General features: G+C 38.2%; 1 protein-coding gene across 1 annotated transcript in view; it reads right to left on the bottom strand.

Annotated features, from left to right (window-relative positions):
- Positions 1-1,005: 1,005 nt before the first annotated feature.
- The window catches only part of ntn1b (netrin 1b), a 43,668-nt gene continuing 20,312 nt past the window's right edge, over positions 1,006-24,361 (bottom strand). The window contains exons 2-6 of the mRNA XM_046866511.1: positions 22,715-22,903; positions 13,548-13,697; positions 11,943-11,996; positions 9,167-9,241; positions 1,006-3,179 (exon numbers count right to left, since the gene is read on the bottom strand). Coding sequence (XP_046722467.1) covers positions 2,857-3,179; positions 9,167-9,241; positions 11,943-11,996; positions 13,548-13,697; positions 22,715-22,903 — 791 coding nt within the window. The 3' untranslated portion in view covers positions 1,006-2,856. The remainder of the gene's footprint in view (positions 3,180-9,166; positions 9,242-11,942; positions 11,997-13,547; positions 13,698-22,714; positions 22,904-24,361) is intronic.

Here is a 24,361-nt window from a genome sequence, read left to right as displayed (position 1 = left end):
TAAAACATTAGAACATAAAACCCCCCACACAGACAATACCCAGAGCTTGCAGTTATGAGGTACCATTTCCACCTGTTGCAGCACCACGTCACCCTACAGCATAACACAATTACAGCATTCGGGGATCGACTAAAAACATTCTGATCTGACATGGCTCAGGTTCGAGAGCCATGGAAGTGCTTGCAGAGCCTGGCATCCATACTTCACCTGAAGCAGCATGTATTCTCTGATTCCAGTTTATAGACCCATCATGTGTGGCCAATGCACAGGATTTTAAAAGCTGGCTTGTGTGAGATATTCATCCCTGATCATCTAGCAGAAATGTATGTTCACAGCCAGCTATGCATTTGACATTAACAATGCACTAACAAATCACGGACTTACCAATAACTCCATAAACATCTCCTCACAGTTTCAAATTTATCCAGGATGCTCTGCATTTTATAGAGATAACTAGAGCCAAAATAAATGATGAGCTTTGTTACAAAAAAAAGAAAGTCAAAGCCGAGTAAATGTTTTTATTTTTTTTTTTTTTGCAAGTAACATTTACGGTTCACACAGAACCCGTCGCCATGTCTTTAACAAGTCTCCCACTTGGCATGTTTAACTTGGCCTTAGTGAGGAATCCTGGGGAGTAATTAATGTTTATTTATTTATTTATTTTTGTCTGAGTAAATTACATTGTGTGCATGGGTTAGGGATGCTAGGAAAACAGACATAGTTAGGCTAGAGGAATTTGCAGCAATTCGTAAAAAGCATCTGTGCACAATCTTAGTAAGCGAGAGCAGTAGGTGGGCTAAATCAATATTCAGTTCATCTTGGACTGGAGCCATTTCAAACAACACAAACTGACTGTTTGCCTGTCGGCATCAGACTACGCTAACTGCAGATATTTATATTTCTGCGTATCTACAGGAACTGACAGGCGCACATCATGGTTGAGTAAGACATAATTAGATACACATTTTGTGAAAAAAAAAAAAATCGTAATTACATATAGAATGCTGGGGTTTATGTGGTGTTTATTGAAAATAATCTCCAATTTCTCACTATTCATACGTTCAATGGTTACAATGGCACAAGTTCATCTCATGGTAGCAACAGTGATAAAAACAAAGGCATGTCAATTCCGGTATCATTAAATAGATTCATTTTTTATGAGAACCATTATATATTAGTATGCATTATAAGACAAAACAAAGAATACAGCTATATGTCATTTACAGGTTGACCATGAACAATGTTTAGGTCTTCGCCCGAAAACCTGGTGCGGAAAAGAATTCTCAGAGCAGTTGAAAAAAATAGTTAAAGTGTTCATGTTGGTGTATGTATATATGTATGTATGTATGTATGTATGTATGTATGTGTGTATGTATGTGTATCCGTTTGTGATTAATCTAGCTGACAGATGCAATAAAAATTCAGTTCTACGCCACTGTCAGAGTTTGTAACTTGACAGGGCTGTGTGTATACATTTGTGTATCTTTGTTGTGTGTGCATGTGTGCGTTTGAATACTCCGTTCTTAAAACAGATACTGTACAAATTCTCTTTTTGATCAATCAATGTAAACAAACACAAACACTCTTTCTCCTCTGCTGAAATATTCTGTGTATGGTTCTAAACTCTCTGGTTAATAACATGAATATAATCTAGTTAATGTTATATAAAAGATACTATACAACTATACAAATAACAAATGCAACAATACCTTCCACAAAGTACCAAGCAAATTATAGGGCTATGCTGTATGACACAAGGAAAAATAGGTTACCATGGTCTTCAACTTTTCAATAATATGCTTTTTTTTCTTTCTTAACACTGTATTGTAATTAAGGCTTTTAAAAACCATCTATACTCTATGGACTTGAGACTTGGTGGAGTCTGAATGCAGTTATGAGGAGCTACATAGTAGGAACATTTGGTAGGTGGTAATAAAAGACAGCCTTATAATTGAATTCTTCATGAGCTCAGATTTTGTGCTTCAATCATAATTATTCCTTATGTCTAATAAACCTACATTTTTACCTAATTTTTACTTTAAATGATAGCTGTTACAATCTAGAGGTAAGAGTAATCAGAAATCATGTGTTGTCTTTATGTACCTATTACATAATACACTTGTATTGTGTGGTAGTAAGGACATGTGTGCTATACTGTACATTACAAAAATGGCATTCAACTTAATGAGTAGTGGTTCAGTTTCCACTTGGTGAGACATACGGCTTTCCATACACACTTGATCTGAAACATTGAGGTATTGTCCATAACGCTTTACTTGAGAGTTGCTTTACTTAAGAGTGGGGTTCATAGAGCTTCACTCTGTTAGCTCATTCTTGCAATGATCTTCACTGCAACGAAGTTCAACAGCATCAACAACAACAAGAACAATTTAATTGGCTACCTCACAAAGATCACTTTCGTTTTGCCATTACTAAACCAGGTGGCTTGCTCAAACAGAACACACTTTAACACAAGCTTGGTGATGAAAGAAAAAAAAAAAAAAGATTTCTCATTGTAGAAATTTGAGACAGTGGCTAATCTCAGTAAAAAAAAGAATCGGGAATGTTAAACTATCCAAAAAGAAACAGAATGGAAAAATTACTTTACATACTGTATATGTAAAATTAGGTGCAAACTCTGCAAAATCCACAATCCAAAAAAAGGACGAAAACTGAACGTAAAACTGAAGGAAAAAAAATAATAAAACGGCTGAAGACAACTGTGAACACCCCAGTTCCTTCAAAACTGTTTCTACCAGAGGCTAGCAATATCAGTCTGCTTAGCAGCGCTCTGTCCTTCCTCCATTCCTTCCTTCGTCTCTCTCCTTTCTGTGCTGATTGCTGATTCTGGCTGCTTTAGCACTTGCCCCTTTTGTCTCGCTGCTGGAACTTGCGGAGACGACGGGCCCACTGGTCCTTCCAGGGGACGAGCAGGCTGGCCTTGTCTGCCACGACACCGCTTTGGCCGCGCGAGTCCTCGTCGTCTGAGCCCAGCAACAAGTACTTCCTGCCCGGCTTAATCTTAGGGCACTTGCAGGCCACGTCCTTGGCACGCACCCACAGCAGCTGGTCGCCGCGTCGGATGCGGTGCTCTCCTTGCTTGTACACCGAGATGATGTTAATGGTGAACTTCCACCACTCGCCTGCCTTGTCACCCTTTAGCACGTGCACTTGGACAGCTAAAAAAAACGAACACAGATTTATATTTATATACTTTTTAAATCATGTTTGTTCTGATATCGCCATATATTTATACGCATCATATTTTTAGTACTGTTCATGTTAACTTCATGTTACATGTGAATACAATGTACGACTTGGGAAATTACTATTAATCAGCTTCCCTAGTTGAAGCCAGGTGTTATAAATTTAGTGCTGAATTGTATTTTAGAAATATTTTGCAAAAAGATGGAGAAATCTTAATACTTGCATGATGCTTCTGTTGTGATGTTTATAGCAACGAATGCAAAAAAGCTGGACAATGAGAGTGTAAGTTTTATGAAGCATATTAAATGTTGCATATGAGGGTGACAATAGTTTGTGGCATATTTATTTACAAGTAGCTTTCACTCTATATTTATGATATATTTCTTATCTTGATATGTCCGTTATAACACACTTAATCTTAGTTACCTGAACATACCTGTGTTCTCTATGCGTTCTATATATTCTCGCAAGTTTGAAAGTGGGATAACTTGCTCTTTCTGAACCTCCCCCTCCTTCTCTCCTCGCACCCTGACCCCTGACCTTCTCTTCTTGTCTTGGGCCGCATGCTCCGTATTGCGGCAACAGTTGCTATAGCACTCACAGCCAAAGACAATGCGTGCCCGGCGAGAGCATGCAACCACCTCCTCCCCTTTCCTGCGGGACCTGCTGTAATGCTGCACTACAGTGAATGGAGCCTTGGAAGCACTGAGCTTTCTTCCATCAGAATTTATAGAAGGAGACAGGGGTGGAGGTATAGAGTACCTGTTTCATTTTTCTTTATTTTGTTTTGGGGATAATATTGACTCCTTCTAAGGATATAAAAAGGAGATGGCAGGAGATTGGAGGTCATTCATAACCACAAGAAGCAAAATAGGTCAAAAAATATATATATATTGAATTATTAAAATCTTAAGGAAATACAAGTGTATATTACGCCTTCAAACAAACACGGCCTAATGGTGCAAAGCTACGCCAGCGTCACATCATTCTGCACACACACATACACAGAGTCTGAGCTCATGAGCTAATCTGTGCTCATGATGAAGTGGTTTTGTAGGGGAATGTTCCAGAAAGGCCCAGAGGGCCCAGAGGGGGCCTAGCTGAGAGTCCTTATTTCACAATTAGGGAAAATTGACCTCGTTTGGAAGTGAGACCATACTTTGTGGTGTGAACCTTAGAAATCATCCAAGAAGGAAAATGTTAATAAAAAAAACAAATAATACACGCTCGCAATATGAGTGATGCTGACCCACCTGTTAACTAAAGGTGAATCATGTTTGAGCGATATGCCATTTGGGACATTATGTAAAATTGACACAGGAAGTGCTCAATTTCTATTCTTTTTTTTCTCTCTCTGTTGCACTCTTTAGTGACAGGAGCATGAATCGTCCCCTCTAACACAGTGGAATGTCCTGGCATGGCAGCGGGGGGCCTGCTGTGAGCAAATTGCACCCAATTTGAGAGAAGAAAAGAGCAGTGTCGGTGTGCACTCCCACGAGCTCGCCATTCATCCCTGCTGGCTCCCTTGGCTCGAGCCCACTCTTGCGGCCAAAGACAGGGAGAGAGATAAAAAGAATAGAGAAGAGTGTGGTGAGGTTTGGCGCTTCGGGATGGGAAACCACTATTTATCTTCCCAGCAGCAGAGAAGATTCTAGTAGAAGTGTTCCGACCTCATCGGCTCACCGAGCCCTGCAGGGTCCAAGCACTCGGTTCAAGAGCACCGTGAGAATCCGATCCAGGAGCTTCGTTAGAGCACTGCAGGAGACACCGATGAGCCACCCATGAGCTCATGGCCAGTGCTGTGAAAAGCAAGTGTGCTGCTGAAGGAATCACCAAAGCATTCAGACAGCTATAAATGCATACTAGTGAGGCACTGTGCCAACAGATCAGTAGAAATAAAGGCAGGTTGATGAGTGGCACGAGAGCCCTGCCAGCTCCTGTGTGTGTTTGGGCTGCGTGCTGAGCCGTGACCCATCTCGCCCACAAACACGAGCCTGGCTAATCTAATTAGTGCGCTTGATTAGCAGCATGAAGCTCATGCTCACACCCCCGCTGGGCCACCCTACGCCCAGACGCTTATCACCATACTGACTGCTGGCCTTGTCACGAGTGTGTGTGGCACGGTTCAGGGCCCACATGTACACTGACACACTGTCAGACACACACACACACACGGCGCTTTGATTCACCGTGCATCACTCCCAGTCCAGGACTAAAGGGCTGGCGGCTGAAAATGCAGCTCTTTTATGCTTGCTGTCTCCGTAGAGACAGAGGACAAAAGAGGATGAGCAGCAAATATTTCTTTTTATCTCCATCTTATTGTCAGTAGAGGGCAGATTTAGCACTTGATGTCAGCTGGCGACGAAGCGTTGAGGCGGACTGGGCTCTGTTTAAACTGGGCCTTGGACACCCACAGAACACAAACAGGCTCAAAGGATGTTTTAGGGTGTGCAAACACACGGCCACACAAAGAGATGTGACTAAAACTCTTAGGCTTGGATTTAACCATGAAGAGTTTAGAAAAGTGCAGCCCTTCAGGAAAAAAAGGGCAAGATTGCAGGAATTATTTTCAGTCCCCCATAAAGGTCTTAAATGAAAAATTGCTTTGCACAAATTAAAAAATGGTTAAGAGAACGAATGACAACTTTGTTTTTTCTTCTGTCAGGTTGTTTCAAACTAATCACATTTTCTCCTTCGCAATTTATTGCCTTATGAATGAGGAAAACAGCAGATATATTTCTGTGCTTATTTGGACTCTTTTGAAAGCGCTCGTGTCCGTTTCTCCGCCCCGGCTTTGATTGATGAATTGTGAAGCTTTCTGTGCGGCTGACAGCCCTGTATAGAAATTGCATGGTCCATTTGCTGCATGTGATGCGTCTCGAAAATCACCCAGCTGCCCAGAGCGCATGCTGAGGAACCTGAATTATCTCTGGAAGCTTTTTACTTTGTCTCACTGCTTTGTTTTGGGTCAAAAACAAATGCGAAGCCAGGGCTCGTGTTTATACTTGGTAACTGCTGAGAGAAGAAAGTGGCTCATAAATGTGGAATGGCAAGGAAAGCAAAGGTAGAAACAAAATCATTCATGACTTCACATTAATATAACTGGAGAACTATAGATTTGACCGTGCAATTGGAACTATGAGCTTTGAACTGGTTTGAATTACGCAGTAAGGAAGTTTAAATCATCCAGCCAAAGTCTTCCTCTAGAGGACTGGCATAGTATCATGGACACTATATCAAAGGATGGATTGATACATTGACTTGTGCCAGAACTTTGGGAGTGAGATTTTATTGCTTAAAAGAAAAGGATCTTCGTCTGGCTCTCAGACACGCATATGCTAAAGAACCCTGTAACTAGAGCCAGATTGAGAGCCAGGCCCACACATTGCAACATCCATTTCTTTTTACTAATGCTGCATTTCCTCCAGTATATCATCCATAAACAGCACCCTTAAAGAGAATAAACATGAAACGAATGAACAAAAAATAATTAATCAACAGTTCCAAGTTAGAAGGGCTACAGCAGACAGATGAACGTTAGCAGCTCCCTCCAGCTCACCATCTACCACTGCAATTTTTTTCTGATACTTCAGCTAATAGTGATTACTTAGTTTAGGTAATTTTGCTAATCATTAAACAAGTACATACAAGCTGTGGGCTGATTTTAAATGTCTGATTAAAACTAATCAGCGGCAATGAGACATTAATATTGATATCATGCTACTGTTCTGAGGACAAGATGCACTTTGAAAGGCCTGAGGGGTTGCTCTGATTTTGCTTGGTTGTGTGTGTTTTTTCCTTTAGTGCATTTTTTGTGCATTTTTATTTTTAATATCTATTCTGTGTTTGAATATTCTGGTGTTTATATTACTTTATTTAATCATAATCATCATTATTGTTACTACTCTTGACATCCAAAATGCTAATAATTTAATAACAATTACAATAATTACATATATATAAATCTTAATAATAATAATAATAATAATAATAATAATAATAATAATAATAATGATGATGATGATGATGATAAAAATAATAATAATAATGTATTTAATTCACTTGTAAACCATTTTGCCTGAATATATAAATATTCTTTTTTCTTTTTTTTTTTACTTGATACTGGATTTTTAATGAAAAGTGGATTTCATCATCATCTCTTTCTAAACAATGTCATTGCTCATCAGAATAATATTGAATGTTTTTGATGAAAATTACCCTAATAATTGTATAAACAATAAGGGTTCATTTTAATCATTAGCACTGAGTTTTAGGATATAGCAGATAAAAGTGCATAAAAAAGTAAAAACTGTGTCAAACTACTATTCCAACCAATGTATAATTGAGGTTTACTGTATTTGCATTAGGCACATTTCATTTAATCTCTTAGGATCTTTTTTATAATATAAATTGTTTATGCAATCAGCATATTTTAGGTGTACGGTATAAATACAGTACAAATACGACTTTTTAAAGAGAATTTACTGGGTTGTTTCAAATATTAAATATTACAAAATTATACAACTTGCATGTTATTATTTTATAATACACTATATACTGTATAACTATAATATTGAACCTATATAAACTATGAGTATTAGAGTCCAACTAGATCCTCTCAACCTTCCTGAAAATGTTCACCTCTGATTTTTAGTTCTGGTTTCTTTTCTTCCCCTTCAAATCAAATCAACCATTTTCTAGCAAGTACAATATCCTATAATGAATAATGTCGTTAAACACATGCGAATGAGGTGATTGCTTTATAAGAAATATGGATAATAAATGAAAACATTTTTAATCGATGGTCTTAGTATTGACTTTGGTGTACCTTTTACAGTACTGTATATTCCTATAAAGAAGACAAGATGTTCTTAAGAAAATATTTAAGAATATTTTTCCTAAAATTGCATTTAGAAACATTATTACAAAATAAGAACTTCAAATTTATTTTATATATTATAATATATTATTTATATATTTATAACTTTCTTAATATTTTTTTTGTTGTGAATCTGGCCCCTGAGAGGAGCCTGTGTGGGTCTGAGAGATATGCCTTTAACCTATATCAATACATATGCAGGAATTTGTGCTCATGCACGTCTGGGATTCCAACAGGAACCAGCTGTCCCCTTTGTCCTCTGCAGGCAGTGAGACAGTCTGAGCATGTGCATCAGCCGAGTCGTGCTGAGCGATAGGCTTTGATGCTACAAACTGCAACCCAGTTCCCATGAATAAACCATCAGCAATATAAGAGAGAGACAGATAGAGGGTAGAAAAAAGGGGAGGGAAGTGGATATAATTTGCACTTGGGATATGCAGCATATGCAACTGTGAGTAATCAATTTAAATATTTTTCTCCCACCTGTTGTCATTGTGTGCGTAGCTCACTGATGCTGCTTTCTTTTTTCTATTTTATAACACTTTAAATAAAGTTACCCTGAGTTTTACTGACATGAACATAAAAAAAACATGCTTTTTACACTGTATTTTGCTAACCAAACAATCAAACAAACAGAGCAATAAATAAAAATAGGCCTAAAAAATCAAATAATCATCACTAGCAATAACCAATAATGTTCGTGCTTGTGGATAACTGGTGGTAACGTGTTAACTGGGAAGCTTGAAAAGTGATGCTGAATCACAGAACAGATTTTACCATCCAGGATCCAGTGCAAACATACTAGAATTTTATATATACAAATTTATGTGAAATAATTGTTAGTCATACATTTTTCCCATTTACTGTAACTGTACATTTCTTTTGCAATGTATATACACACATCAACATTACTTGATTTATGAATGCTAATATTGTTTTATTATTGGTGATTAATGCTGGAAATAACGTGGATAAGCAACCTGTAATGTAAATATTACTATGCTCATGCCGAAAAACGCGGCAAACTCGGCCCCTACATCACAAAGTCCATCACTGAGAAGGAGAGTTTCAGTCACTTACCAAAGTCCTTCTTGCAATACTTCTTCATGGTGACCTTCATTTTGCCTTTGGAGGCCTTGCAGTGGGCTTCACAATCTGTGGAAGGAAAAAGTATAAAGAAAACAAATCAGCTAGTGATTTATGAAAGGTGGACAACACTGTATCAGTGGTATGAGGTTCAGATTATAGAACATCATTCGGTCCATCTTTAGTAATTGCTTTTTTTCTGGTAAGCGGTGGTGGATTCAGAATACTAGTCAGTAGGGGAATAAACCCTGGGTTGCACAAGATCATTGTTGTCAACACAAGTACAGTACCAGCAATAAATTCGGTTCCTCAACGCATCTTACATGAGCTTTCCGATATTCCACCATTAAGTTAAGTTCAGATGGCTGGATTTTAGTTAGTTTTACTTATTTGTAATTATTTAATATTGCTTTAAACTCTGTTTCTTGCTTTTTCTTTTATCACAGCTGTAAAATACTGTTATTCCATGCTCAGACGATGTCCAGTATTGTGCAATCCATGCATTCCATACCCCAATGAGTGCCACATTAGATCAGCCTGAGGCTTAAATTCAACAGTTCTTTTTCTCACTGTTATTATTCAGTGCAGCTTCTCCACACACACCCCCCCCCAATTCTGTCTCAGGCTCAATATTAACGATGTCAGTCCTGGAGGTAAAAGAGGTCATTTAAACTCAATAGAAGGCCATTGAGAGGATTGGGAAGCACTGCTGAAAGAGGTCTTCCCCTCCAAGGCCCATAATTTAATTCAAATCAGCAGAATTAAATTAGTCTACACTCTTTTCAGTTGTAGAACCTGGTCTAGATATGACATGGTAGAGTGAATCTCGGGCTGAATTAATCAGACTCCAGGCTCTATGATTGATACCATCTGAAGTTAGCATTTCTTTATTGAAAGTGTCCTGAGCTCTGGAACATAACACAAGGACTCAGTGATGACCGCTGCCTTGTTGAGGCAAAGCAAGGCACCTTTTGGACAGATGCCGAGCACCATTGAAGCCAGACTGAGCAAGAAAATGGCCTCTCTGACGTCTCTCTACAGACTGACACAAATTGGAACCAGAAAGTCTCCCGGTGTGGCTACCTCACATAGCGGTAATAACCCGGAGGTTTCTTGTTTTCTGAGGGGAATGAAGGTGGTGGGGGTGCAGTGAAGAGTGGAGGTGGAGGAGAAGGAGGTGGAGGAGGAGGAGAAGGAAAGTGGGAAATGGGAGAAAGGGGACCTTTCAGCTTTCTCTTGAATATGGACAAACTTCATTATTTTCTCCAGGCCTCCGTTTAGCCCTCCCTTTTCATGGCCCTTTCTATTCCATGTGAATGAGGTTGCCTGGGCAATGGTGGGGCGGGAAAAAAACGCCACACCAAAAAGAAGTTTAAAGGGGGGAGGACAAGGGGGTTGGGAGAGTAAGAAATGGAGAATAAGAAGCATGGACAGACTCAGAAGAAATACTGTGAAATAGTGAGCATGGTATAGTGAGTTGGCTCAGCAAATGACTTCTAAGACAGTTAAGGATGGTAGAAAAAATGTTTGGTAGGAAATCATTGAGGGGGAAAAAAAAGGAGTAAACAGGGACACGGGAAGGAGATCCGAAAAGTAAATGAATTTAACGAAACCACATCGACCACGCCTCATTTTCATGTAAATGTAGTGCGAAGGAATGGGATGGCTTTGTGAGCCCATGAGCCCCTTCCGCCCCCAGTCCTGCCTCTCTTTGATACACCCAGGCTGCCATTAGGGGGGCAACACAAAGCCCAGCGCTGCCCATCACACCCACAGGCCTCATTAACACCCAGCCCCTGCTGCGAGACAAATGCCCGCTTTGTGGAACCTCTCGACAGAGGCCATGTTACAGTCTGCTGCTCCACTAGCAGACCACACCAGAGGTTGATTCACTACATGTTCCTGCTGCTATAACGACTGCATGTTCTTAGTCTCCCTCGTGCACTGCAAATCCACTTTTCTCCATATCCGCTCATCCATTAATGTCTCAGCCTACTATATACTACACAATTCGGTGTCAATCTGTAATTTCCGTGAAAATTCTAGCCGATTGTACTATCTATACTTGATTTGGTTGACATAATGACCGTTACTAGGCTCCTGTGGATCTGACAGTGACCAGCCTGATGAGATAATAAAGTGTGAAAAGGAGCATGAGAGCGCTGTGTCCTGGAGAAAGTGCGACAGAGAAACAAACCCATTCAAAAGAAGCATGTAATCAGATTAAGAATCAGCCTGCCTTTGGCCAACAGCAGCTCGAGTGACGAGCGACTATCACGTCAGAAAGGCCTGCAAGTAATAATTTGATAAATGTCAGTGTAATGTAGACAAATGGGAATGGCTTGTTAAGAAGAGTCCATGAGTGTGGAATGTGCTTTAGTCCCTTGTTCGCCATGCAGGTTGCCTTTTCCGTTGTGGAAAAAAATCTAATTGGAATGGAAACCATTTACAGCTGCCGCTGCAAAGCTTTGTAAAAGCAGGGAAAAAATCCGGAGAATCACTTTTTGGCAATGCTTTATACGTCCTGCTATGGTTAAGTTTAAGTCAGAATGAAGATGAAAGAACAAGATGAAAAGGTGGAAAATGAGGAAAAGTCAGAACAATGAACAACACGCTGGTTAAATAATTGCAAATGAGATTGTGCAACATTGTTCCACTTGGTTGTGCACCAATATTAAGCCTGTTACTATTTTGGATGAAGCATTCGGGTTTTTCTTCGACTATAGAGACTTATATAATATAATATAAAAAAATCTTTAATTTTACTTACCTGATGGTTCCTCCGAACTGGTGTACGTTGCAGTGGGGGATGCAACCGGAATCTCTGTAATCAGCAAACAAAACAAGTGAATTAACCAATAAAAAAGGTTTGCTCAATGCCATATTTTTATTCTTTTTTTAGTTTTATTTTTAATATGTTTTAAGTGAATAGAAGAAGAATTGCTCAATTGAACCTCTTCACGAATTGAATAAATCCTGTGATGATTTATTAAGGCTCAGGGAGTCTCAAGGCCCTTTTAAATAACCGTGTTATTGAATGCTGATGAAAAAGCGTGCGCTTAAATTTGGAGGTTTTACTTCTCAGGGCACACACTTTACATTCTACATTGTTCGCATTTGTAAGATATACACCACCAGGGACTCCAACCACAGTAAAAACTACAGCTGGCAAAATGTTTGATATCAGTTCATTTTTTTTTTATCAACCTATTAAAAGTGAAACACATTATCGCACAAAATATATAAGAAACCAAATCTTTCCAGAGCTAGTGTCAGGGCTTGCTCCTGAGATTTTACAGTAGATTTGTTACTCTCTCAGTAAAATAAAGGAAAAGCTCATTCCACAGGGTCTACAAATTTAGCTTTGCTGAAAAATGTTGCCAAACATATCAGAACAGCTGCATACTCCAGACAGCTTTGTGTACAGAATGTAAATTCACCCATATCAACAATAACGTGCATTAGGAAATGAAAAAGGAGTAGAAATTAACGTTAATAGCCTTGCATTGTGTTGTTCGTGCTATTATATTATCGGACAATGCCAGCTAAGGAAGAATGAGTGCCAGTCACCCCTCTATATTCCCACCCTGCTGCTGTCTGTTGTGTGGTCCCGCTGTTTATCACCACGGCGACGGAATCTGCAGCCTTGTTGATACTGCCAATAAACATATCACCAATCACGGCTGTAGAACGGACCATTAGATTCATGGCTTTGACGAGCCATCACTGTGCGCACAACCAGACCCAGTCCTGTCAGCTAGTCCTGTATGGACTGTTTGCTTTAGCGCAGGTCAAACAGCAGAAAGTCTCTCCAAGGAATTGGAATGGGGTGACGAAACCCCGGAAATGAAAAGGCCATGAATTCATGAATAGTAAGTGTTTAGGTAAACTTTCTTTAACGTGTCATCCCCCTGAATTCCCATGGGAGTGCTGACTTCCAGGTTGTTGCACAAATAGATGCCCAACAAATGTACAAATAGTACTGAGATGTATTCAGACTTGGTAAACAGAGTGAAACATGCCACAAATACGTTTACTTAATATTTTTACTGCAGTGATCACATTTTTGAGACATCTGTGCAAAACTGGAAAGAGATACAGTTACTGGCTGTCATTTAATATTTATTTGTAATTAGGTGCAGTATTTATTTTTTAATATGAAACCTTTTTGTCAGTTTGTAAGTTGCTAAGATGTAATGCCACCCCTGAGAAGCTTTCTAATATGTTGAATTTATCTGTTATTAATATCAGTCATTATAACCTTACAAATCAGCACAATGATTTATTATTCCTCTTTATGCCAGTATGTTATTGGGTGATTGCCAGAAGTACAAGAGCAAGCAAGATCGAGAGAGAAAGTAAATAGTTCGCTTACTGATGCAGGGGGCGATGGGTGAGCGACTTTGCTGGTAGCCTTTAGCACAGCGATTGCAGGTAATACCAGTCACTCCGTCCTTGCATGGACACTGGCCTGTGGTCTGGTTACAGGTCTTACCTGCAGCACCGACTGGGTGACAGTCACATGCTGAAAGAAGAGAAAAAAAAGATTTATTGAAAGAAAAGAAACTGAAGTAGAACACTTTAATTCTGTCTGGCCAATAATTAAATATCAAAAATGTTCCTTTACACTGCTTCAACAGTTTGCACCCATTTTAGTGGATTTTTTTCCCAGTCTCTTTCCACAGCACATTAATTTTATTTGTATAAACATTTACAAAATTACTCTCACTTGGCAAGCAAGTACTTTTCAATTTATTTACATTCTTTTTTTTCTTCCATTTACAGAACCGAAACCAGTTACATTGTGTTAAAGAATGAATAGTTTTTTCTAACTAACATTAAAGCAACTATAACAACTTGTTCAAAGACACCCTTTTTGAGTCTAATATTTATGTTCCAATCTTTTTTTAAAAATGCATGTGTGTGTCAACTGTACTATAAGGAAATGATATGTATGATAACTGTATTAATTCAGAGTGGGATCTTTACAATGCATAGATCCCAATTTGAAAACTGTGCATTTATAAAACAGTTGCAAATGTGTGTACTTAAGATTACATGTTTTTCTGTACCTTTACTATATTACAGTACTATATAGTTCTTCAATTCACTTCACTTAATGAGCAATAAAACAATATCTTTTAGAAAAACAGCAGATATGAAAACAATTCAACTGCAAAGAAAAATTAAAAAATATATAACTGTATTTTAAAATCATAATGTTTCTGATTTATTCAATGTGTGTGTATGATTACACAACATATATTCACTGGCTAAGCATAGTGTTTGTAATATTAAACAGCCGTTTATTATCTTTGACTACATGGATGAAACCAAAAAGTCTGTTAATAATAAAATATCATTATTATTATATATTAAATACAAGATTAAAGTATTACAAACTGATTGAAAGCAGCTAATTTGATTTCTTACATTTTTATGTTATGTGTGTCATTTTAAACACAACACTCTATAACACTAAATAATATTTGATTCATTTACAGAATATACAGAGTTCTTTTTTTAATGCAACACTACTGTTTTGCTGTAAGTTTGTGAGCAAACCTATATATGATGGTAGATATTAAAAATCACATTATGGTATTTTGGCCATATTACTCCTCGTTGTATAAACAGGCCAGTCCATATTCCAAACCATAACTCATGAAGCATTAGATACACAACTTTTTACAGTACACAATCTAAAGATGAAATGTGTCCAAACATTTACAGCACCCATCCATCACCCACTATTGAACCTAGACTAGCACAAGAGCAACCTGAATCAAGAGGTTTTTTATTATAAAAATGTTGCAAGCAAAATTTGCTCAATAAGAATTACCTCAAGTGCTCTAAAAGAGAGTTACATCATTTATCACAATTAAAACATGTTTTGCAATGGCTTACACATTTTATAATGTACAAGCTATAATCGTGGTCACTATGGCAACCTGGACGGTACTAAAGAACCAATTAAAGCCCAAACACTCTGCACTAAATCAATTATTTAGCCAAGACATCCATAACAGAGTCTAATGGAGATCTCTGTAGTTGCTTTTTTTCTTTGTTAGCCTGATGAAATGCCTGGTCTGGAGTGTAACTGAGAAGTGTATAACCCAAACAGGATAAAGTTCTGCATATTTAAAGAAATGTTGGAAAGCAAAGATACCTTTGAAAAAAAAAAAAAAATTATATATATATATATATATATATATATATATATATGATTTTACATTTCACACACTGAACTTGAATGTAAACTTAATTCTGATACATGAACATCTGTCAACACTATAATATCTGCATAATGAATGAGCGTTTTATTTAATAGTATTATTACTAATAATACTATAATTATGGACTGTGGGGGATGAAGTATATGCACTCTGTATAAAACTGAGTCTATGTTATTAGGTTTACAGTTGTTTATAGGGCAGCACATTCATTTAGAACAATGATTAAACTGACCAGAACTACTTGTGTGTTTAATGGTTTGCAAGCACAGCTTCTAGCCAATCAGAATCAAGTATTCAGACTAAACACTGAACAAGACGCAACAGTCTGGAATGTGTTATTGTTCATACGCCAACCTAATTTGCCATCAGTTACAATTTAACAATCACACAGCACATTTGAATGTTTTTTTAGACTTGATGTTGTGAAACATCCATGAGAAAGGTTGCTTTATGTTTTTAGGTACATTTTAGTAATGCTAAATTACTAAAATTACTAAATAAAATGCTTTAGGACAGAGAGGGATCTTTTGTCTCTCTGTCCTCTGTTTGTCTTTCTCTCTTATCCTCTCTGTACCTTTCTTTCTCACTTTGTAAAAAAACACATTTTGTGAAATAAAAGAAAAGAAAAACTGTAAAACTACTCTGTTTGAAAAGACTTTTGCATACTGGTAATCTCTGAAGCATTCCTTTCATAAATGTTAAATACATGTCTCTTAATAAAAATGTCACCAAATTAGTGATACACACTTCTTTGATAAGCGAGACAGTATATAGTTTAAATCTGTTCATTATAAGTCTTGGTTTATGTGGAAAATATTTATTAATGATGTATTCGTTATAGTAAAAGTAGAGTACAAACTGTTACCTAGATGACCTGCAGTGGAACCTGCACTGCTCCTTATGAGTGCACACACTGAAACAGGCTTAGGGCTGTGTAACCTCACAAAGCGAAATGCCCTCTGAACTGATATACAGTCTTGAACTTCTTTTGAAAAACCCACTAAACAGAAAGCTGTGTTTCAGCGGAGCTATGTGAGCAGTTATAGCCTGCACCTGTGAACATTTGAGTGTAGGCAAATTCATCTGGTAAGAGTCTGTCAAACGCATGGCATGTGTGTGTGTGTGTGTGTGTGTGTGTGTGTGTGTGTGTGTGTGTGTGCGTGCGTGCGTGTGTGTGTGATGGGGGTATGGACCAAATATCCACATAATGGTAATATTTGACAGCTATGATCTTGTGGGGACAATTTTGTTGGTCTATACATTAATTAGCTCTGTGTGTGTGTGTGTGTGTGTGTGTGTGTGTGTGTGTGTGTGTGTGTGTGTGTGTGTGTGTGTGTGATAGAGTGTGTGTGGGCCTACATGCTGCATGCCAGTCTATGTGTGGGTTGCACATTGTCACTGCGGCTGGTTTTTGCATATGTGCATGTGTGTGTATGTGAGCGTGAGTGAGTGTTTAAAATCCTTTGTGCTTCACTGTAGGTTTGTGATCCTTCATGTAGACCACTCACAGCCCTCTTCGATTGAGTTTCCAACGTAAAGGCTCTTGGCAGGCACAGCCGCTGCAAATAAAGCCTGAATTACATTCACCATTAATAGGGCGGTGCAGTTCACTTCAAAGCCGCTCTGCTTAAGCTGTTAGTTAGGAGGATCGGACATTAAAAGTGAGAAATTCGTTGCGTGTTCGTGCTGCCAAACGTTTACCATAAAGTTGCATGTTTGAAGTCCTGGCCCAGATCTCTTCATCAGGCCGGTAGGTTTTTATGGAACCGAGAAGTAATTTGAAAACAGCTTGAGGCGAGCCAGTCTCAGGAAATCTGTCAAGCAATTAGTGAGGACTGGGAGGCATCCGTTAAGATCAGAAATCATTCATGGATTTAAACAAGACACTATTCTGACACTGTTTGGATACAGTGAGGAGTCTGAGAGAAGTGTTTGTTAAACATTACAATGACACTTTTTTTTTTATCTCTGTGCATGGTTGCACTAAATCACACTTTCCATGCTAAATTAAACCCAGTCTGTTACTGTACAACTATGACTTCATGAAATAGGCATTGTTTTTTTCCCACTGTTGCCCTTTCCAGCATGAACATAAATTATGTTTCTCAGACTTACTCTGACGTGAAAATCCTGTCTGAGTAGAAGCAGAACCTAAGTTAAGTAATATAGGACAATTACAAATTAAATGGGATAAGAAACAATGGGATGGAAACACGACTTAAACCACACCAGTGGCTGGTCTATTTTAAAATGTCTTTTTTTCAATAAAGAAGCAGGCATTTTGTAAAAACCAACTCGGATTTTAGATTTTTTGCTGTCTTTTTTTCTAAATTAAAATCTAACAAATTTTGACAATGGTCACAAATGTTTTTTTTTCCTTTGTCAGATGAATCCACAAAGTAATGACATGTGATTTTAAGTACACTTCAGAGTATCAGTGTTAAGGTGAAACTTTGAGCCAAAGTGTTCGGAATTTCAATGTGCACTTGACACGGACACTTCATATTAGTCATAGCTGGATTTGTGTGTCTGAGCCACCCACCAGCGAGCCTACCTACACTTACATTAAAGCACTTATACCCCCACACAGCCCACCACAGAGCACTTCAGAACACAGTCCATAGCAGAAGTGCTAATGAAGGCTGAAAGTGGGGTGTAAGGAGCTGTTGGCTAGGTAGTGAAGTGTGGTCAAAAATTTCAGAACCGTAAACAAAAAAGGAGAAGTTGACAAGTTGTGACATAGGTAAGGTAAAAGGGTGAGAGCAAAAAAATAGAGAGATGCGGAAATTAGAACAAAAGGGTCTAGATGTGGAAAGTGACATGCTGTTTACAGTGCTCTTGATGAGAGATGAAGTCGCTGCTCAGGGAAATAAAGCATGATGCATTCCACACTGCTGCTGAAGGGGGATTTGGTTCTGGACCGTATTCCCTGCTCGGTCTTTTGCGAACAGCCGCATACGCCACGTTTGCGGGAACGCATTCCCGATTTTCTCCCGAGTGCCTCTGGCATGATGACCCATTCCCCATCCAAAACAAGCAAGTCGAGATGGTTGGCTGACTCGAACAATAAATACCGACGTCACAAGTGCAGAGTTTGTCACCGGAGGAAAGAAGGGCAATCAGGCTGTTTACCTTTCGGTCCCCTTGGTCCACGACTAAACAAATGAGAGTGAGGGACTGGAAGCTGTCAGCCCTCCTATTAACAGCTGCTGCTTTATGGTGCCTACATGTTAATCTCATTAAGAGCGGCAAGAAAAACTGTACCTAGCATAGCCATATCCCTTCCCTTCTGCCCTCTGAGCATCCCAAATATAGACTGTGTAAATGTTTGAGCTGGCAGGAGTGACTCAATGCTGCTGAAAACCCTTTGGAACCTCCTTATAAATCAGCGGCATTCCTCCGTTGAGAATATAAAGTGATGACAGTAAAGCATGGGGTCGAATCAGCCGTCAATTAAACCATGGGTCTGGGATTGAACAACCACAGCATATTAAGCCACCCTAGTGATTGCGTAAGCAACTGTTAATGTCGGTTACATTGAAGTTTTTTCGATGCTTCAGACAACCCAAGGCCCATTAGCCAACGTGAAGTGGGTTCTGCCCTTGGTGTATGTGTGGTGAGGGTTAACTAGATAGCAGGCAGAATGGCACAGTAGGACCGAAAATGTGGAATCCAGCTCAGGGCCAAATGGAATGCAAACATGGCGGTGGATAAAAACCACACTGCGGTTTGTTCACAAACTCTTCAGCAGCTGCACTTACTATAAAATATGTGACGGCTCCAGTGGGCGAATGGTAAATAAGTTTGACAAGATCTCTTGCTTGAAAGTTTTGCCAGTTTACATTGTCCTTTTTCATTTCAAGTTGGCATCCCTTCAATCAGATGCAGCTTTCTATGAGATTAAAGATTTCTTATTCTGCATAAACCTTTAAATCAATTCACTACAAAGGTTAGACAAATAAAATTATATATAAATATTTATTATATATGTCCCATTTTCACACAAGCTTTAGTAAATTTTACTTTACAGAAGGAATGAACATTTTGTTTAGGAGCTGGTGTTAACATCTTTTTTAACATCCTTCTCCTTTTTCATGCTTTACACACGTCACATTGTGCTCACATGCGGTTTATGCACTTTATCCTTTTCCAAGTTAAATGAATACGATCCAGTAAAATAACAGAGGACCTACTTGCTTGAGCTATGACTATTACAACCTTACTCTGTTCTAATGATGGATTTATTTTTTTACATTTGTCAAACTGTGCATAAGTGCACTTTAAAGGGTTCTGTAAACTAAGGCTTAGGGTGGCTTCCTCTGGGTTTTCTGGCATTCTCCGCTATGTAAAAAATGTGCTGAGAGGTTGATTAGCTGCTCAGTATTGCATGAATATATGCAAATGTGTGTGTGCATGCCCTGAGATGAACTTGCATCCTATCAAACACATTCAGTTTTCCAGGGTCCTCTATTACCTTGAACAGCATAAAGGGCTTGAAAAAGAATAAATTCTAGCAAAAGAAAAAAAGCTAATATTTAAGGTGTGTGTGTGTGGTGCATATGTATATCCATGTGCAGGTGCTGCATGAACAGGAAGTGCATAGGCTACACATAATTACAATTTCACACCATGCTTTGATTTGTTGTACTTTCTGTTATCTGATACTCGGTTAACTATAAGATTAAGTGGAACGGTGCAGGTGGCCATGCGATAGTTTAGCTGCATTTCAGTCTCTTTCTGTTCACACCTTACAGAAATTAGACAGAAACCCAGAAGGTTTCCTCTGAATATATATAAATCCTGCTGAAACAAGATTTCACAAAAGTCATTCCATATGGTATATATATATATATTAGGACTGTCAAAATAAATGCAATAATTATGTGTTAACGCAAATTAATTTTAACGGCACAGTTTATTAAAATGCAATTAATGCAGCAAACATTTTTGTTTGACCATCTTAAATTAAAATTTGGATAAATAAATTAAAAAGATGAGAAATTAAAACCTTCAACACAACACGCATTTATTCATGACGTCCTTTCTTTTCTCAGATATAAAACATATATATATATATATATATATATATATATATATATATATATATATATATATAATCTCTAGCAAAATAAACGTAACATTTATTCACAACGTCCTTTCTTTACTCAGATATGAAAAAAATTCTAATCTCTAGCAAATAAATAATTTTGAATCCCTAAACATTTGTTTTACTGATGCGGCAAGTTTCAAATTAAACACTGAAAACCGCCATGATGCACACATCCGGCAATTAAAACCGTTCGTTTGGAAACATCGCAAAAGTTCTGTTTGGTGTCCCGATGATTTATGTTATTTAAAACACCATAATTACTTTTAAAAAATGTGCAAGAATATTTTGTCTTCATGCGCTATGTTGAGTCTGATTTCTCTTATATTAACATACATATGCATAAAGCATCCAAATTTGTCGATGCGCATGTTGATTAGAGTATTAAAAACTTTAAAAGTATTAATTTAAGGTACATTTAGAACAGATAAAAATGTGCAAATTAGTTGCGATTAACCATGATTAAAAAAAATTTGATTGACAGCCCTAATATATAGTTTATATGAGGTGTAATATATTGATTAAATGTGCAATAATACACATTTCCATACTGAAATTATTTGTTACAGGGCTTTCAATCCTTTTTCTGACACTCTTTTGTCCTGAACACTTTCCTGTATAGGAAAACTCAGGGATGGTATGCTTTTTTTTATAATAAATTAAATTTCCGCCAAAAAAATATTATTAGACTATTGTTGGTCTAGCTAACAAACAACACACATCCTGCTAGAAGATTGTTATATACTAACATCTAACACTGGATATTGACACAATTACTGTGGTTTATTTTTTACATATGTAGTTTTGTCTCATGTTGCATAACAGTTTATCATAACCGCTGTCTTCAGTACAGTTTTTCACATGAACCCAGACATTTTGACTCCTGGTTGTCATCTGGATTGAGTCTTGATCAGATTTTAACCACATGCATCTTTACTTGTAGTTCAACGTGTTTCCAGTTAAGCCAAGTGAAATCGGACTGATGTAGTGTGTGTAATACCAAAAGCAGCACATAGCACATTTTTAGTTGTTTTAGTCACACCAAAAAACTAAATGTTCTTTTTATTATTTACCTCAATGATGACATCTACAGCAGTCTCATATCAACCATGGCTGCATTTGCACTTGTATACTTTATAACTCAAATGCCTAAAAATCTACTGAGGTTTGAGTGAACCACTGAAATGGTTGTAATGGTTTTTGAATGTATTACTGTTACATCTGCATTTTTTTCTGAATTATCACAACCTTCAGTGAAATCTAATTCTGAGAATTGGATTTGGAGTTGGATTTAAGTTCAATGCTACGAGTAATCAGAGTGTACAATCTAAAATGAATCTCTTCAAATTTACCAACACATCTGAAAGATATGTTGATATTCCTCTCTGTGAAATTCAGACTTTGTATTGTATTAATGTCGATCTAAAGCGAGCTAAACTCTTTTAGTATCTAGATTATGGGTTGCCAGGTGCATAGTTTTTGGTCTGGACAGGCCATTTTTGTCTGTCTGGTGTGCTGTTGTCCTGGTATTCACTACTGGGCATTGCAATGACTAGTCAAGGCATTGTGCCATTCTCTCTCTCTCTCTCTCTCTCTCTCTCTCTCTCTCTCTCTCTCTCACACACACACACACACACACACACAGAGCACGAACTAGCTTTCATACTGGTGTAAATTCTACCAATTACCAATTCCCCAACCACAAGATGATATCACTCGTTGCATTGAGAGACTACGTCTCAAACCGCATATGCCATTCCAAACAGCATGTCAAATTAGTACACCACCAAACAGAGCTGCCAGTGCTTTTTCTAACATACGGTTTAGTTCTGTAATATGCAGAATAAGACACAGTCTAATTGTAGGCATATGGGATAGATAAAAAAGCAAAACATGGTGAAAAATCAACTCTCTTGATGCACAATGATTGTGTCATATTGGTGACAGATGCATGCTTTGTGAACTCCTGCTTTAGAATACCCCCTCCCACCATCCCTCCCTGCGTACTGCATGGCTGGTTTTGTTCCTATTTGGTATCCATATTTCCAACTCATTTAGCAAGTGCTCTCAATACTTTATCTGAGAACGCAGTGTGTTTTTGCCTTCGTATGTTAAAAATGATAAATTTCCAGGTTGAGTTTAAAAGAATGTTCCTTCAATTTGTTAATTGTTTGGCATATAAAAAACCTCTTTACATACCTTTGCAGGCGCGTCGGTGTGAGATGGGCTTGGTCATGTCTCTGTAGTAGCCTTCTTTGCAGTAGTGACAGTGGCGACCGGCAGTGTTGTGTCGGCAGTTGAGGCAAACTCCTCCGCTCCTGCGTCCTGACAGCTTATAGAGCTCCATGTTGAACCGACAGCGGCGTGCGTGTAGATTACAGTGACAAGCTACAGAAGAGAGAAGGGAAAAAAATGAGAAAGTGATAGGTGAAATGAGGTACAATGGGCTACTGAATGGTACATTTTATGAAGGATTTATAACCTAAAAATAATACATCTAGCCCAAAATTCACAATACCTGCTAGGCTTCAACATTAATCATAGCTTTCAACGACGCTGATTTTGGCGCAACAAACCCTCTAATTGATTTTTCAACAGCCGCTACAAAGTACTGCTCGCCCTCAGGCCAAAGCAGAATGACATGTTTCACTGAGTTGAGCTGGACTGTGAAAGGTTCCTACTGGCTCCACAGGGCCTAATAATGAATAGAACAACAGGAGAGAGTGGTAAGAATAGAGACGTAGCCTGGTGGCCTGAGAAAGCTCAGTTATTTTCATGACTTCACTGGATCTTTGGGATTTCATCCATTCCAGTAATTTATTAAAAGGCAAATGCTTCATAAAACGAATGGGCAGGAGTACAAGAAGCAAGTATATTACTTTCTCTGTCTCTTGCTCTCACTCTCACACAAGTACAAACATACACACCTGCTCATGGGTTTGACCCTTGAACTTTCCCAGCCACTGACTTCAGGCATAAAATTGAGATTTCCCCTCCCCTTGAGATCACAACCTTTTAATGAAGCTATAATGAAAGTTTTTTGATATGCTTTAATAAAACAACATTCCTGAAACCTAGTAAATCACTGCTTCATTTAATCCATGCTTATGAAATATAAAAAATATTGTGATGGCAAATATTTTTTATTTGTAAAACTGCACATGTTTTTGTGCAATTATTAGGATTCTCTGATTGTAGCTTAAAGTCTCGTGCAGTTATGCAATTTCGATTAGCGAGATGTTTTTACGGCAGAACAGTACAAAATTAGGAGAAATGTCTGAGCAGCATTTCTTTCCTTCTCGACAGAAATAGTTGAGTGAAACGTGGCGTATGGCGCACGGACAGCAAGCATGTGTTCTACTAGGAAAGCATTCATCAGATGGAAATATGGCCAGACTATATTGCAATGCATGGCCCTTAAATGGAAATTTTTGTTCAAAATTATTGAAATGTAATCATGGTATGCTACAAGACAGTGCAATCTTTCAGATTATGTTACGGATAACTGTTTTGGGCAGATCACCAATAATATGCCTTTTTTTTTTTTTTTTTAAAGGAAAACCGAACAACTATGTTTCTGCAGAAAGGAATTCCACATTTTTGTAGTTCTGCTTCAGTGATTATTTATGAGGCTGCCTTTCACGCTGCACAACCAACTTGTGTGAGTGCAGGTGCGGAGGAGAAAGGCCCTCATCACGGCTCATTCTCTTTTAACCCCTCCATCTGTGGCTTTGGCTTTGAGGTTACTGCTCCAAGATGGAAGCGATAGACTAAAACGCTACATGCCACAAAAACACACTGTTCAACCCATATAATACACAGTGCTCTGGTCCAGCTCACACCTGC

Source organism: Silurus meridionalis, chromosome 14, assembly GCF_014805685.1.
Source record: "Silurus meridionalis isolate SWU-2019-XX chromosome 14, ASM1480568v1, whole genome shotgun sequence".
Lineage (NCBI taxonomy): Eukaryota > Metazoa > Chordata > Actinopteri > Siluriformes > Siluridae > Silurus > Silurus meridionalis.
This window is presented reverse-complemented; position numbering and strand designations above follow the sequence as displayed.